At 43.8% G+C, this 16,401-nt stretch overlaps 1 protein-coding gene across 3 annotated transcripts; it reads left to right on the plus strand.

The window, feature by feature from the left end:
• Window positions 1-1,316: 1,316 nt before the first annotated feature.
• On the plus strand, window positions 1,317-15,386 carry LOC144730375 (SUMO-conjugating enzyme UBC9-A-like). 3 transcript variants are annotated; one of them, XM_078611152.1, is made up of 9 exons: window positions 1,366-1,454; window positions 2,134-2,250; window positions 4,361-4,427; window positions 10,443-10,526; window positions 10,677-10,760; window positions 10,862-10,934; window positions 13,134-13,243; window positions 14,059-14,138; window positions 14,408-15,386. In XM_078611152.1, the coding sequence occupies exons 4-9, from the start codon at window positions 10,461-10,463 to the stop codon at window positions 14,469-14,471; spliced, it is 477 nt and encodes a 158-aa protein (XP_078467278.1). In that variant the 5' UTR covers window positions 1,366-1,454; window positions 2,134-2,250; window positions 4,361-4,427; window positions 10,443-10,460; the 3' UTR covers window positions 14,472-15,386. The 3 variants fall into 3 exon arrangements, with proteins under 3 accessions (XP_078467277.1, XP_078467279.1, XP_078467278.1); XM_078611151.1 differs by lacking the exon at window positions 2,134-2,250 and having other exon boundaries at window positions 1,317-1,454; XM_078611153.1 differs by lacking the exon at window positions 2,134-2,250 and having other exon boundaries at window positions 1,350-1,454; window positions 4,345-4,427.
• The last annotated feature ends 1,015 nt before the right edge of the window (window positions 15,387-16,401 follow it).

Here is a 16,401-nt window from a genome sequence, read left to right on the forward strand (position 1 = left end):
TTTCTGATTATTGTTTGCCCACATTGAAACAGCTGTACGCCGTATGGAGCTGACAACCAGAATTCCCTGTGCAAGAATACGGGGGGGGGGGGGTTGAATCGTGATGGGTTGACAGGGTACGTGAAGGCGAGGTTATTGTCTGCGTATCTGTGTTGTTTCGTCGCGATATTCTCCACAGCGGCGCTGATGATTATTGCGTTAAAAAGTCGCCTCCACCGCACTGCAACTGCTCGCAACCGGTTGCATCGATTTCCACACGGAAGCGATCCAGTTGCACGGAACCAAGTTGCGCAACAGTGATCACAAGCATCCACTAGATTCGATTACCACCACTTTCTGACTACCGTAATCGGTAATTGATAATGGATTCTAAAGAAACGGTGACCACTTTATACCGGTTTTCGGTTCACAATCTGAACCCTCGGATCAGGCGATCGCCGTGGAAAGCCCCCACGACTTCACCCCGCCCCCTCCATTCCCCTCGCCCCCCCCTCTCCCTCCCACCTCTCCCCCGCTCCCACTCCGCCATTCCCCCTCTCCCCCGCCCCCCCTCTCCCTCCCACCTCTCCCCCGCTCCCTCTCCCCCGTTCGCTCCCTCTCCCCCGTTCCCCCCCTCCCCGCCCCCTTTCCTCCGGCCCCCTCTCCCACCGCGCCACCTCTCCGCCCCTCCCCCCTCTACCCCCCCTCTCTCCCCCTACCCCCCCTCCCCCTCTTTCTCCCCCTCACCCCGCCCCCTCTCTCCCCCTACCCCCCTCCCCCTCTTTCTCCCCCCGCACCCCGCCCCCCTCTCTCCCCCTACCCCCCCCTCTTTCTCCCCCTCACCACGCCCCCCTCTCTCCCCCTACCCCCCCTCCCCCTCTTTCTCCCCCGCACCCCGCCCCCCTCTCTCCCCCTACCCCCCCTCTTTCTCCCCCTCACCACGCCCCCCTCTCTCCCCCTACCCCCCCTCCCCCCTCTTTCTCCCCCGCACCCTGCCCCCCTCTCTCCCCCTACCCCCCCTCCTCCTCTTTCTCCCCCTCACCCCGCCCCCCTCTCTCCCCCTACCCCCCCTTCTCCTCTTCCCCCCCTCATCACGCCCCCCTCTCTCCCCCTACCCCCCCTCCTCCTCTTTCTCCCCCTCACCACGCCCCCCTCTCTCCCCCTACCCCCCCTACCCCCTCTTTCAACCCCTCACCCCGCCCCCCTCTCTCTCCCTACCCCTCCAATCCCCCCTGTTTCTCCCCCCCCTACCCCCTCTTTCTTCCCCGCACCCCGCCCCCCTCTTTCTCCCTAACCCCCTCCCCCCTCTTTCTCCCCCCCGCCCCTCTCGGTGCGGGGTGCGGGGGGCGGGGCGGGGTCCTTGAGGCGCCGACGCGCGCCGCCATTGCTGCTGCTGCTGCGAGCGAGTTGTTTGAATGAAGGCGGAGTGCGCGTCCCGTGTCTCGCCGCTTTCTCCGCGTCCCTCGAGCCCTCAGGTGAGGAGGGGCTCCGCGACGCCTTCACGGCGCGAGGAGGTCGCGGGGAAGCCAATTCGCGTCTCGCTGTGGGCAGGGAAAGGGGGTTGCCGCCCGTGAAGTCGATTGGCGGCGGGGCCATCCCTGCGTGCGGCCTAACGAAGGCCTTCGGCTTCGGGCCGAGCCGCGTCGGAGATTCGTCGTCGCTTTCATTAAAACCCGTGCTTTTGTGAGGCTTCGGTGCGTACAGCGCGTGATATCGACTGCTCTGCGCACTACGTATGTCGGTGTTCACGTAGATTATGAATAATAACAACGGTGAGGGGTGGACGGCCTTGTAGGCCTGGCCCATGGGATTGTGCGGGTCTCGAGCCGAGAGCGGCCTCACACGGACACGGGGACAGACCCAGAGCGCTTGGGAGGCGGACACGGTTAGAGATGGATACAGAGATAGAGAGAGATATAAACACTGAGACGAAGGGTGAAACTAATTGTGAGGACTGGGAGACAGAGAGGGATGCAGGGGTACGGACGTGGTGAGACGGAGGGAGAACGCACAAAGTAAAATTGCGGCCCTAATTATTGTGTTTTTGTTACCCTAGAAATTCTCACGGGGATCTAAAATATACATTTTGAGGGTCCTACAATGGCATGGCATGCTTTACTAAGTCTATTGATGAGTGTTTCTTTGTGTTTATAGAAATTCGGCGAACCCGAATAACATCCACCACGTATGCGGGGGAGTGACAGTCGGCGAATGGCCACTTCGCTGGCCCCAGTCGAACATCGCGGCCACGAATCCATTTAGTAACAAGCCGTAAGCCAACGAGATAAAGCGCGTTTTGTGGGGATTTAAGTTTATTTTATTTGTTACACGGATGATCATATTTGGCAATTTGCCCCGGCTATTTGTAATAGGTCTGTGTGGCGTGAGCAGCTAAACAAAACAGACACAACGTCAATTTTAAGGAATATTACAGAACTAACAAACGAGATATTTAACTGTCGTTAACGAAACCCAAGTCAAACGTTAGGTGCATGTGCACGTAATCTCTGTTGTATATGTACTGAACTGTAGAGGCGATCACGTGGATTTCGGATTAACCGGAGCACATACTTGTTCGGTTTAAGCATGTGACTTGTAATACACATTTACAAGCTAACTTTTTTTAGGTCGTTCATTTGTGTTTAAGGGAAAATCCAAGAGTTATTGATTTATGTCAATCTCGGGTGCGCGGTTAATCCGCGAATTGGATCAACCGCACGCGGATAATCGAGAGTCTACTGTATAAATTAGGATTTGTTCGTTACCTAACTGGCAGGCCATGTGCAGACATAAATAGTGAGGGACACGAACAGACAAAAGGATGCGGAAAGCTCGAGAAGGTACGGAGACAGAAACGTCGTCTGTCGCCCACCAAAGGAGGCAGTGAGCATTTCACAAACAGCACCGGCCAGACGTTCCTGGGTTCGTTTTTGTCATCAGGTGTTGAAGTAGTCCGCCACTTGCTCTGTCCTGTTGTAAAAAATATATAATTATCTGAAAGAAATCCTGAATTTTTTAACTGTTGCAAGGATACCATTGGAACCTCATGGTGTAAATGCTTACCCCGAGCTCTCATACTCTGATGGTGCATTGTCTTTGAGTTGTGCGCCTTTTGGCGTCATCTGGTCCAACCCATGTGAGACTAGGCTCTAAGGAAAGCTGTCTCGGGTGTGGACCAATCAACTTCAAGGACCGTGCACATTATCAGAGTTATGTTTTTTGTTTGCATTATGACTGCAGGTATTGTGGTCTATGCAAACATGACACCTTGTAAAAAGGTGTCAGTTTTGTTGCCAGATAGAAGGGGAAAAAAAAATTACGTTGCAAGGATAGTTTTGATATTTTATTCACTGATAATTATTAATGGTAGTATATTTTCCTGAAGACGACCGCTTGTGTTGCGATCGAAAGTCGTAGTTTTTTGTTATTTTTTGTTATTTTCTTTGAACCTATTTACGTGACTTTACTGAAAAACCCAATAATATTAATGTAGTATTACATATTTGTGTAATAGTACGTGATGTAGCTCTTTGGTTCTTTCGGTAAAGTCACGTAGAAAGAAATTAAGTAATAGAATACGACGTTTCGATTGCAACACAAGCAACCATCATCAGGTACAAATGAATGAGAACAAACATAGTAAACTTGGAAATATAATGCAATACAACACAGTCGGCCAACACAGCGGTCAACAGCCCACCTGGTTGATTACGTTCTTCCAAGGATTGATACATTTGAGAGAGAGACAAAACATAGACACGGAGACACACGTGATGTTAATTTTGTGGTTTTATGCTGTTTTATTTGCAAAGTGTTCCTAAAAGTAAGGATGGAAGTTATTTCACTTAAACTGCCACCGTCTTTCTTTCTCCACAAAAACACATCTATAGCATGACAAAATTGTGTGTATTGAAGTAAGTGATTTTGTGGAAACACTTGAATAATGTTAACAAGAACTATCTCGTGTACAACCGACGGTAGTACTGCCAGCATAGATGGTTTGCGTTACTCTTCATTTTAAATAACGTGTGGGTCAGAGTAAGTAAGTAATTGCGACTAACTTGTAAGTCTGGGGTTGCTCCTGGGGCTAAATCTGCTGACATGTGCCGAGAAAGCCACCCTTGATGGCCCAGTCCAGCTGTACTTTTGGTACATCCTTGCAGGATTTCAAATTAAAGACGTAACTTCCAAGGTAGTTGTTTTATTAGTCTGCCAGAGGGGGGAATTGAATGTATTATATATCTTAATACAGATGATAAACGTGTACTAGCAATATAAAACAATGAAAATAATAGATAATCATGAAAGGATGCGTTATATTTGTATGCACCTTATCCTTGAGTAGCAATGCATGTGTATTTACAGTGTGCCTTTTGTGCAGTTGGTGATTTGCATCTGATTGAAGAACCTCGTGCTTCATTTAAAACATCTCCCATCGTTGATTCCAGGTATGCACATACGATGAACTTGCTCCCATATCAGCCTTTATTTAATGAAATTCCTTGAGGTCTGTGTAATGTGGTATCGTAATGTAATTCATTTGTATTTTTGTGGCCACGAAGTATATTATATGATGATTAATGTCCGTTTTAAAATCATTCATGTTTCTGACAGAGCCTTTTACATCTCCACTAAAGTTTGTCCTACTGAGACGCTAATCAATTTGCCCAGGCATATATTAGGGTGGTCCATGCAGGACATCAAGGAAATGGGAGGACGATACCCTCCTCCACTTCCATGGTGAACTGAATGTCCAGTTTTTGTGAGCTGAGGTGGTCTAGAAATGTATCTAAAAGTGTGTCTGCCATGATTGCAAACAACCAATGTATCATCTACATATCGAAACCAAGAGGATGGTTTAAGAATACTTTATGCCAATGCACTTTAAATGTTCTCTTGTATAGATTAGCAATTACTGTAACCACAACCTAACCAATCCCCAGGGAGGAATGGGTTGGTTGCTCACTTGCTTCTGCAGATATTGATGTGCAAGTGGCATCTGGACAACCCACTCAGTGCTAATTAAATTAATCGTATTAAATAATACTTGAGTAAATTCGTAATGACAATAGACAAGTCAAGTAATTTATACTTGATCATTTATTGTAAAAACGAAACCCCAACGATCTCTTAAATCAACCTGTATTACTATTTTTTTTCTCTCTATGATACTAACTAACTAATCCTATTAACCAATTCACACTTAACAAAATTCGCAATAGCAAGACAATTCCACCTTCATTACTAACAATATATCTTCATTTAAGGATGGCCATTTTTCCACCTACTGCTAAATATATTCGCCTTATTACACTAATCTAACCATATCAATCAACCAGCAATCAACTCTAATAAACTATATTGTGTGGATGACTGCTGATGATGAGGTCATGGCACCACTACAGGACGGCCTGTAGCGGGAAGCTCTTTCACGCGAGAGCCGAGCTTTTCTCAATGCCTGATGATGCTGGATGTAATCCCCATTTTGTCAAAAAATATTGGTTTACTTTTACTCATTGTAGTTTAGCTGATAAGCCAAATTAATCGTCATATTTTCTCACGTGACAGCTTAATTTAGCTATGTTGGGTGGTGTAGGGTTATAGTAAAAATAAGTAATATTTAAAAATACTTTTTTTAAAACACGCTTTTATGAAATACTAGTAATGGCAGAACTCCAGGAAGTGGCCCCGAAGCTTGCCATAACATAAGGGACCGTGGTGATTTACAGCCGACGTTAGTTGAGCGTGGACAATTAGACCCAAGCTGAAGCATAACATATACAAAATTATGTTTAAAAAAATATATATTTTTATGATAGAATATAGTATTGTCATCTGTATGACATAAGTATACCAAGTTTGCAGTTGATACCACATTGGGAAGTGGGTTAAAATTCAGTTACATGATTTGAGGATACAACAACAACAGACAGTGAGTTAATAAAAAGCGTGTAATATTGGCATTATACTTACATGATCAAACCCAAAAGGAAACTGATTATGAATGTATGTATGTTGAACTTGTTTCACACCGTACGTAGCCAACTGCACTAATCGGAGGTACGAATATTATTGAGACTGACCAGCACAGTATAATCACCGATGCTTGCTGTGGCCAATTCTTGGCATCAATTAAGCACTGGTGGGGACGTTTTTCTCATACTTCACAGGGAGGAGAAGCGACTGAGATGTAGGAATTTCTCGGCCACCTTTCTACCTCTCGGCATAGTTTCAAGGCCCTGTTGCTATGTCAGCACCTGCATGTGACTTGCTGTTATTGAAGGAACTTGACTTACAAAGATGGCTCGCACAAGTGTTGCCAATGCTGCCATCAGGAAATGTTCTGGGCATCTCTGAACTTTGGAAAAGAGCTGGATGGCTCTTGCTTTCTTTGACAGGAAAGTAAGTCCAGAAATGAAAGACCAATATAGATCAAGCCCTTCAAGACAAAGGGTGTGGGGTGACATTCCAAAACAAGCCATTGTTCAAGATGCCATTCGGGGGGAAAGTTTGGAGCAATTCGTATTGGCAAAACTCTTGGAGGTTTTTCCATGTAATGGGCATTGATTCAAAGTTTCTAGACATGGATCCTAAAGATCGGCTGCTTGATATTGGACTGCCTTGCCAGGGGAAAAGGGGTTAAGACCATTAAGGTGGTAAATGACGTGGCAGAACGGGGAGTCGCACTGATTGAAGAGTACAGTCTCCTTCACACCTGTGATGAGCAAACACTGTCATAACTTCTGCATGTCAGTGACCATCTATCGCAAATTATTTTCAGATTTTCAGGAAGGCATCACTAGCTGCCTAAGAAGGTAGTCTGTTTTTTTTTGCTGAAGCTGGCATTAAAAAAAAATTAAATAATCGATGTGTCAGGAGCAACTCCTAACTTTGATTTCACAGTTAGCCAAATGTTCCCAAATTATTGAATGCCAGACTTTAAAGGTTGTTACAGTCACATGAGAAGGTAGAAATAGGACGGAAAGGTGCCTCAATGAAAATTCCTCATTAAACTTGTTTTACCCCGATTATAAGAACCACCCTGATATATATAATGAATATATCTGTACATTGAACGGCTTCGGAACCAGAATACCTACCGTTGTGATCTTTGTCTAAAATAAACGCGTGGCACTTGTGAGAAGTACCATTACTTCAACGATTCTGAACATGTTTTTATTTTTATAACTTAGTTTTAGGCGGCCTTTTCATTTGTTTTGGCCTCGTAAGCTAAGTTTATTTGATTTATTACACAAATTATCCCGTTGAGCCAGGTGCCCGGCTATTTTTCAAGGGGGATCCGTGGTGTGTGAGCAGAGCAGCAACAACAAAGCAAAGGCAAACTTGAATATTGCAGAGAACTAGTACAGGTTCCTTAAGGAATATTGCACAACTAACAAACGAGGTATTGAACCTTTTTTCTTTCCGAGATGACTCTTAAGTTCGAGGGTGGGGCCCCGTTCACTGTTGAATCACGCATAGAACTGTAGCAACACGACCACACTCTGATAGCTGGCACCAAAACTGTGCCACACGCCCTCCAGCATGATCTTGTGGGAGCCTCGTTACCGATAAGGTTATTTTAGTATTCTTCCTGTTCCATTCCGATGATGTACGTGTGCGAGGAAACGGTTATTGCGCGAAACGAAACCTGTACGAATAAAATAAACAGCGCAAGTATAGTACGAGTGCAAAAGGCAGGAGACAACAGTAGGTACGGGTGCAAGTAAGCTCTATATATTGGCCGAATTGTGACGTAAACCCACCGAATCGAAAAAGACAGTGCTAATGTGGGAACAAGACATGCCAGAAAACAGGCACAAGTGTGTTCGGCTTTCGTTGCATAGGGAAGTGAAGAGGGGGGAGTGAAGGAAGGGGGGAACCAAGCTGTTGATGAGCAGGATGGGTATCCAGTAGCGTGAAGCAGCAATGCGAAAAATACTTTTATTTTTACGCCAGACATTGGTTATACAAATATTGTAGTAGGAATAAAGAGATCCCTCTTGAGGCTACGGGAGGGAGTGAGACGAATGAAGTGGTCCTTATAGGTCGTTAGCAAATTTGTTTAAGAGGATGATTTGGATGAAGACATGAAAAACATGTCCGAGTGCAGGTTGGAGATGTCTAGAATGTTGACGTACAGGAAAAAAAACTGGATTGCATTGCACCAAGCACAGACGCTTGAGGAACATCCCTTGTTAATGAGGGTCCTGTCAGAGACACTGCCTTATGATGGAGACAATTTGAACACGCTCAGATAAGTACAGTAGTACCCCTCTTAATGTTTTAATCTAAGCCACCAAAACTACTGTTAACCAACATAACTTTTAATCGAATTCACTTATAAGTTGAAAAAGAAGTGAAAAATCACCAAGTCTGCAAGAGAGCTGTTTCCACTGCAAAACAGAAAATGTAATGTAAACAAAGCCAATCAGGTCTAAACGGCTCCATAAATGGACATCGCTGATTGGCTGAGGCTTGCTCATCCCCACTTATGAGCGCTCTGATTGGCCGAAATTGGCGCCCGCGTTGCATAACTTAAACGTGCCGTGAATCAAAATGTTAACGTTAGTCCAAGCCATGGGGTCCTGTGGGAGGTAAAACGTTAACCGAAAAACCATTAACCTGATGTCCCTGTTAACTGAGGGACTACTAATAAAATAATTTACACTTATAAAGTGCGTTTCGCCCAGAGGTCGTAAGGCACTGCATAAAGCTAAAAGCAAGTAAATAACTCACTGTAGCTGAAAATCCAGTTGATTGGACAATCTGAAATATGTTTGGTATTGTAGCCTTTTCAACATGACAGCGTGATTTAGTGTTAAAAATGCTGTAGACGGACAAGTGGAGGACGAGGATGGTGTAATGACGACGGGATTCAAGACTGGCGCTTGGATGAGCTGGGCAATTTCTGGGTTGAACCAGCGAGGCTGATTTCCCCTGACTAAAACTTTTTTCAAGGGGCAAGTTTTGTCAACCATCGTAAGGAATCTTATTAAAGACGAAACTGGGTCAGAATTGGGGACGTGGATGAAGGCCCGATGGTCAAAAGATAACAAGGAGCGCTGAAATATGATTATGTGGAACTTTAAGCAGTTTCGTATATTTTCTTATCTTAACGTAATTATATGGCACCTTAACAAAGGCGTTGTACAAATAATTAACGGTACATCATGTGGATGTGATGGTGGAGATGAGGCTAATTAAATAGATGAGAGGATGCAATGGGGGCAAATCTGTGATGCGTGAATTCTATGAAAGCGAAATTGATGACAGGAAACGATGATGAATGGATTGAATGAATGGAGAATGAGTAATAGCCATGTAATGATAATATGAAGAGGGAACAGTAAACGGTGGTGGTGGTTATGAGTGGGAGATTCAGGGATCGTGCGGTGAGCTCGGGAAAATAAGCGAGTTTTGAGTGAGGAGCGGAAACTGCTGAGCGAAGGTGATTAATGATATCAAATGCCAGTTAGAGTGGTCGCTAAGATAATTTCCCAGGATACCCACTTTTACAAGATTTTCTTAACATGAGTACATCAAGGATTGATGAGTGATCACGGTCTATTATATTAGAATGTTGTCGGTGAACAGATGAGCTGAGATGGGTTGAATTCATCTGTAAAGGCAAGAGCTTCAGGTGGGAGGATTGACTCAATTCCGGTGTAAGTCGCCAGTGATAAACAAGCTCTCCCCTTCAGGTCGAGCAGAGATGGCATTCGGAAGAAATAACAGGGACTCGAAACCACAGATATATTTTTTGTGGCTGGTAGCAAGCACAAAATGATATGTTGGTTGAGGGGGGGGTGTGGTTATCTTCAGTGAGTGCTTCAAAGTGATCCTGGTCCATGGTCGAATGGAGGAAGACCATTCAATATTATGCAAAATAATAGGTTTAACTTTTTTTGTCAATACAACAGGTGTTAAGATTTTCAAACTCCAAATAGATACCTTTAGCAAGGCATCACATGCTCTGATATATGCATTGTCTCTGAAACTGATTGATCTCCACCAGAGACCGCCTTCTGTATTATGACCTTATCTCACCAGTGTTAAACCGGTGAACACCTATACTGCCACAAACGTCCTATAGATAAGATCATTCAATGTCGATGCATACATAGAAGAGGATAGCGCACTGCCTTCCGAGGATTTGTTAAGTCTAAAGAAGTTGAAGTTATCAGGAAGACGATAGGCGATGTGAGTAGATAGGTGTAAACTTGCTGAGCATGCGGTGTCATTTATTACGTAATAGAATTAGGTTAAGGGAATGTGGAAGGAATGAGTTGGGGACTTATGAGCCCTCAACAATGGAATTAGTGTAAACCAACAGAATCCGAATTTTTGTTTATCCTGGAAGACTCTCATACATGTCCAGAAGGGGTGGGTCAACATCGCTGTGGCAGCGTATCTCCATGCCTGACTCTCCTTTTAATTTGTATTTTGTTATTTCTTTGCAGTTGCTTTTACATCCAACCATGTCAGGCATTGCTTTGAGTCGGCTTGCTCAAGAGAGGAAATCATGGAGGAAGAATCACCCCTTTGTAAGTCTCCAACTTTATTTTTTTTTATATATATATTTCTCTGTGCTACAAGAATGTCTACATTAAATGTGGATGTGGCCTCTATCCATGTCAGTTAAGCACGAACAAAGAAGAATGATTGACTAATTTTGCTTATGGCTTGCTCTGCAGGGTTTTGTTGCTGTGCCAATGAAGAACCCTGATGGGACTCTGAACCTCATGAACTGGGAATGTGCCATTCCAGGCAAGAAAGGGGTAAGAGACACATCACGATTGGTTATTTAAAGTGGTTCGGGGCTTTGCTTTTGAGCCGCAGGTAACCGTGCGAATGATTGTGTTGCCCGTGTGCCATGCAGACTCCTTGGGAGGGAGGCCAGTACAGGCTCCGGATGCTATTTAAGGATGACTACCCCTCCACTCCCCCAAAATGTAAGTTTTTTTTTAGATCACTGCAGCACCCAGTTTAAAATCATGTTCTTTAAACACCAAAGTTAGTATGTTGCAGGAATTCCATATAAATCTAGATTGAGAACTCATTTAATAATAATAGGGGTTTTCCCCTTTTTTTTCTGGCAACAAAACTGAAACCTTTTCACAAGTATTGTGGTTAATGCAGACATGAATCCTCTTGAAAAGGTTTCAGTTTTGTTGCCAGAAAAAAGGGGAAAAAAACCCTATTATATTTTGGTACTGGCAAAGGAGGTCTAATGATGTAGAGAACTCATTTCTTTAAGAACTGCTTCTTGTGTCTATTTTGTTGTCCTTCCCGCATCTCTGATTAGCACAGTTGGCTACGTACAGTGTGAATATTCAAAATATATACAACGTAGAGAATTAAAAGATGAAATTTAGATATTTTTTTTTATTGAAGTAGAAAATATTTAGGCTGAGATGTTGATACTCAATGTGGTTGACTGGCTCAAGTGCCAAATATCTGTGCCGATACCATGGACGTCTTCTTGGGCTAGAATTCTGATGTTCAATTTGAGATGAAATAGTTGTCACATTTACCAAATTTTCCAAAAGTGCCCCTGCCTGAACCCTACAATGGGACTCCACAAGTTTCTGTGCGTGCCGAACTCACCCTTGCCCTCACGTTACCATGCGTAGCCAACCGTGCTAATGGGATGATGTCTAAGGCATCCTTTCAATCCTGCAGAACCATCCTCTGGCCCAAGCATTTGTAGTTATTTCATGTACACCTGGAATTGCCCTGAATAGCCATTCTGTCTATCTGAATCAGGCATTGCATTGCTAAGAAAGGTGAAGTTTAACCAAGCTGGATTGGCTGAAATATCGGCATCTGTGGCACTGGTAAACTTTCGTGTAGGGAGACAGATGGATAACTGATGATTGTACTGGTCACGCCCAGATTTATGAGTTACAATGTTATTTTTATAAATAAAAATCATCATCTATTTTTGTTATTTCAAATGTAACACTTGTACACATTGATAGATTCTTTGTTTAGAAATGTATTATTTTGATTTGAATATGTTTTTGATTCACTCTTGAGTTTTTCAATGTTTTCATCAATTTTTTTTTAGAACACTGTTCATCACATGCCCATCTCCTCTCACACTTGCATTCCTTCCTCCCCCTCTTGCCTCTCAACTCCTCTTTTTCTCATTATCCCCATTCACGCGTGAGCACACTCCTTCACATCCGCGTGCTTATGTCACCGTGCACTTTCTTCCCATTTTCATTGATTCATATACAGGGTGGCCAAAATGTAATTTCAGAGATGAATGTATGTAACGCTTTTGGGGCAACCCTCTTAACATGTACTCCCACCCGTCATGCACTTTTACAGAAACACGTCCTACCAGTTAATCACCAACTACTATCGTAACACAATAACCACTACGGTTTCCACCTCCTAGTCCTTTGTAACATTATCTCACAACCAAATGATCATTTGAATCTCCATATTGGCCTGACAAGTTAGAGGCCAGGCTGTGACCCTTCATGCAATGTTGTGATGGGTACTGCAAGATCTGACCACGTCCGTCCAGTGTCTTCCTGTTTCTGAACTGAATGCATAATAAGGTCGCACTAATTGCACACAAAGTGCTTGCCACAAATGAACCACAATAGCTTGATACTCTTTGGTTTTTTCGGTAAAGTCACGTAGATGAAAACAAAATAAAAATGAAAAATGAAAACAACTAAATGAAATCACGACGTTTTGGAAGCAACATAAGCCTCCATCATCAGGTGTGACTGCTCCAGCAAAATTACTGTAGCGTATAAAGCGAGCTATTTAGAGACACGTGGTTATATATGGTACTAGGGGGGGAGGAGCCAAGGAGCATAAACCATCATGCGAACTCCGGTCATCCTCGCCGCAGCAGCGGCCTTTGGCTAGCCATCAAACAAAGATGGTCACTGCATCGCGTGCTTTCAGATGCACTTCAGTGGCCGTCTGCAACGCTCTTACTTCCGATAGGAAACCACTGGAGCCGTGCACTTCCAAATCTAGATTGAAAACTCATTTATTTAGAACTGCTTGTTGTGTTCAGTTTGTTGTCCTTCCTCCGCACTTACGATTAAAACGATTGACTACGTACGGTGCGAAAGAAGTTCAACATACACACAAACCTGTGTGTCTGTCGGGTTCAATTCCAGGTAAGTTCGAGCCCCCGCTGTTCCACCCCAACGTGTATCCCTCGGGAACCGTGTGCCTCTCCATCTTGGAGGAGGAGAAAGACTGGAGGCCGGCAATCACGATCAGACAGGTATGAGCAAGAGCACTCGCACACAGTGATGTTTGTGTGTAAGTGATAACGCTCCAGTTCAACACGTAGGCTTTCGCGACCAATATCCATGATCCAGGTTTTTTTGGGTTAGATCGCGTGAATATATAAATGTGTCGTTAAACCCACCACTACCAGACACAGCCAATTAGTAAGGTTTGTCACGAAACAGAACATGCCAATTCGTTACTAGTACAGCACATCGGTGTGTTGGAGAGCAAAGCCACAATAGCATAATGCGGATGTATAATGTACGTTAATTACCATATAAATAACCCATAGTCATTTTTATGCATTCATTAATCCCCCCCCCACTTCGCGCAAGAAGGGCATACAAGTGACGTCATCACATCCCTCGATTTAAGGAACGAAACAGGAGGATTTCTCCACAAATCTGGCTGTTGCCTGATGAAGCTGGTTGTAATTACTGGTGAAACATTGGCATGTTCTGTTCACGTGACAAACCCTACTAATTGGGTGGCGGGTTTTATGACACATTTATAGTTACACCATCTAACCCAAAAACCTCTATTATGAATAACGGTCTAGCCAGCAGTGTTTACCACGTTGTTAGAATAGCTTGAAAATGTCTCATCTTTAGGCTCATTTGTCACACCGTCAACACACCTTTTATAAGTTTTGCAAAGATTCATTGTTGCACGTGAATCGGACCAATATTTTAGATTTTATCTGGTGGAATATACAAATCGAGCTATAAAATGCACGCTGTAAAGGAAGCGGAAGGTGCTGCTGGCCACGCGAACGCCGCCACTCTCACCAGGAAGCATTCATTGCAGATCTTGCTGGGAATCCAGGAGCTGCTCAATGAGCCCAACGTGCAGGACCCAGCGCAAGCAGAAGCCTACACCATTTACTGGTAAGTGCGTGTAACCACGCCCGTAGCCAAATCACACAGGTGGCTCCATGATCGTATCCCCGTGCTTGAACAATGCCTGCTCCGTCCGTTTCGTTTACGACGACCGCGACACGTCTGTGATTAAAAGTGACACTGGAAATACTGTCATGAAATACACTTGATTTACTGCATACTGTAATTGAAGACCTACCATACTTTTGTTACATTTTTAAGGGGTAATGCGCGCGCGCGTGTGTGTACCGGTGTTTTGTGTGCATTTCTGTCTGCAGCCAAAATAAGGTTGAGTATGAGAAGAGGGTGCGTGACCAGGCCAAGAAGTTTTCTCCAGCCTGAGCGACTTTCAAGCACAACTAAACCCCTCCGCCCACATCCCATTTCCCCTTCCACCTAATCTCACCCCACCCACCTCTCCATCTCAGTCAGCGAGGCTTAGACTACAACAAACCGAACCCTTCAAGAAAGTCGGTGGGTTCAGTCAACGGTCAATGTAAGAAACTGGTCCTGTTTGTGAAGCAGAAACCAAAACAGCAGGTAGAGGGTACTTGAGGGTAGAAAGTGGCAGTGATTTGAGTCGAGGTATCTCGCATGACTAAGTTCACTTAAATGTTTTGGTTTTCGTAAGAGGTGCTGAGGCTTGTTCTCTAGCTGGAAGACTCGCAAGCACATAGATTTAGGGGGCATATTTTTCCAAATACATTTTTTTTAATACAATGATTGAGTAGTTTCATTTAGTTTTTATAGAACCAGAAGCTGTAATCCCATTTGGTTTTCCAAATAATCTCACACCAGTTCATCAAGGGCCAACTTTCCACATCAGATATCTATTCTATAATGAAAACAAAAACCAAATTTCAAAGAGTGGTCAGCTGGTAGAATATTAATGCTGGACTCTTTTAAGGGAATAGTTATGCCAAGTAATTTCCAGTTGCTGCTAGTTGTAACAGCAAGCTGTGATTGAGATACATTTTAAGAGAATTGAAACTGGCAGTAAGTCGTAACCTTCATTGGTGTTCCCCTTAAAGTGTTAACCGCAAACACAACTCTAGCACATTATGGCAACCGACATGTGAATTTAACCCTTTCTAGAAGTCCTTCATCTACAACCTGGTGTATGTGTAAAATAATTGTCTTTAAGTTTTGCACATTTTGTCAATTGCATTGGCTGTGATATTTCTTAAAAACTGGTATTGACCAACATTGATGCATTTCACTGCACATACTGCATGCATAAAAACGGTTGTGTTTTTATTTGTGCGATTTCATTTTGTCTGCAGAGAAATAACAAAATGACAAGCAATCTAAAAAAAAATTTTTTTAATGTGGATTTACAATTTCAAAGTGTGATGCTATTTTCATTTATGCATCCATAATAAAGGTTTTTGGGTTAGATGGCGTTATTTATAAATGTGTCGCAACCCTCCACCACCCGACACGGCCAATCAGTAAAAAAATGTGTAACGTTGACAAAAGACAAATAGTTCACTTCTTTAGCCCACCGGTGTGTTGAGTGAATCCACAACATCCAGCGAAACGTCGTACTTAAAAATGTTGAATGTTGTGGATTCACTCTTCAACACACCGGTGGGCTAAAGTAGTGAACTATTTGTCTGTTGTCAACGTGACACATTTTTTGCTGATTGGCCGTGTCGGGTGGTGGAGGGTTGCGACACATGTATAAATAACGCGATCTAACCCAAAAACCTTTATTATGATTAATATTGATCGCGAAAGCCTACGTGTTAAACTTAATGTACGCATATTGACAGAGTTGATGCAAGGATACAAGATGCAGAAACATGACAGGCCCGGGCATTGTTGAACACGGTACATTATCACGTATAATTATTAGGCATTTCAAATGTATAAAACATGGTCTACACAAGCAGGGCAAACAATTGGCATTTTCATATCTTGCAGTTGATAGCAACATGTGCACTGGTAAACTCCAAAGTTCTTGTAGAGTGCTACTTGCATTGTCGCAGGGGGATCCCTGTCCGACTACAGACGTACTGTGGCCTCCTGTTATCTCTCTGCTCAACTGTTGATCCCACAAAGAACTAACAAAAGTGACATTTGAACTTCATTTGGTCTTAGTCAGCTCAATTTAGACAAGCTAGTGAAGTGAATTCTCATATAGCTTAAATGTGTTATACAGGTAGGAACAACAGGTTCCACACTGCCCACCAGGGATTATTTGTCTGTCGTGCACAAATGCGCTGTCCAACCAAGTTCCTACCTGCCCACTCCGAAGGAACGTGTTTTG

This window comes from Lampetra planeri, chromosome 35, assembly GCF_965212315.1.
Source record: "Lampetra planeri chromosome 35, kcLamPlan1.2.h2, whole genome shotgun sequence".
Taxonomy (NCBI): Eukaryota; Metazoa; Chordata; class Hyperoartia; order Petromyzontiformes; family Petromyzontidae; genus Lampetra; species Lampetra planeri.

What these genes read in the sequence shown, in the direction of transcription:
- LOC144730375 (XM_078611151.1), top strand. Translation starts at nt 10,461, where the DNA reads ATGTCAGGCATTGCTTTGAGTCGGCTTGCTCAAGAGAGGAAATCATGG. An exon ending in CCATTCCAGGCAAGAAAGGG is followed by an intron (nt 10,761 to 10,861) that starts GTAAGAGACACA and finishes TGTGCCATGCAG; the next exon opens with ACTCCTTGGGAGGGAGGCCA. An exon ending in CCCCTCCACTCCCCCAAAAT is followed by an intron (nt 10,935 to 13,133) that starts GTAAGTTTTTTT and finishes GTTCAATTCCAG; the next exon opens with GTAAGTTCGAGCCCCCGCTG.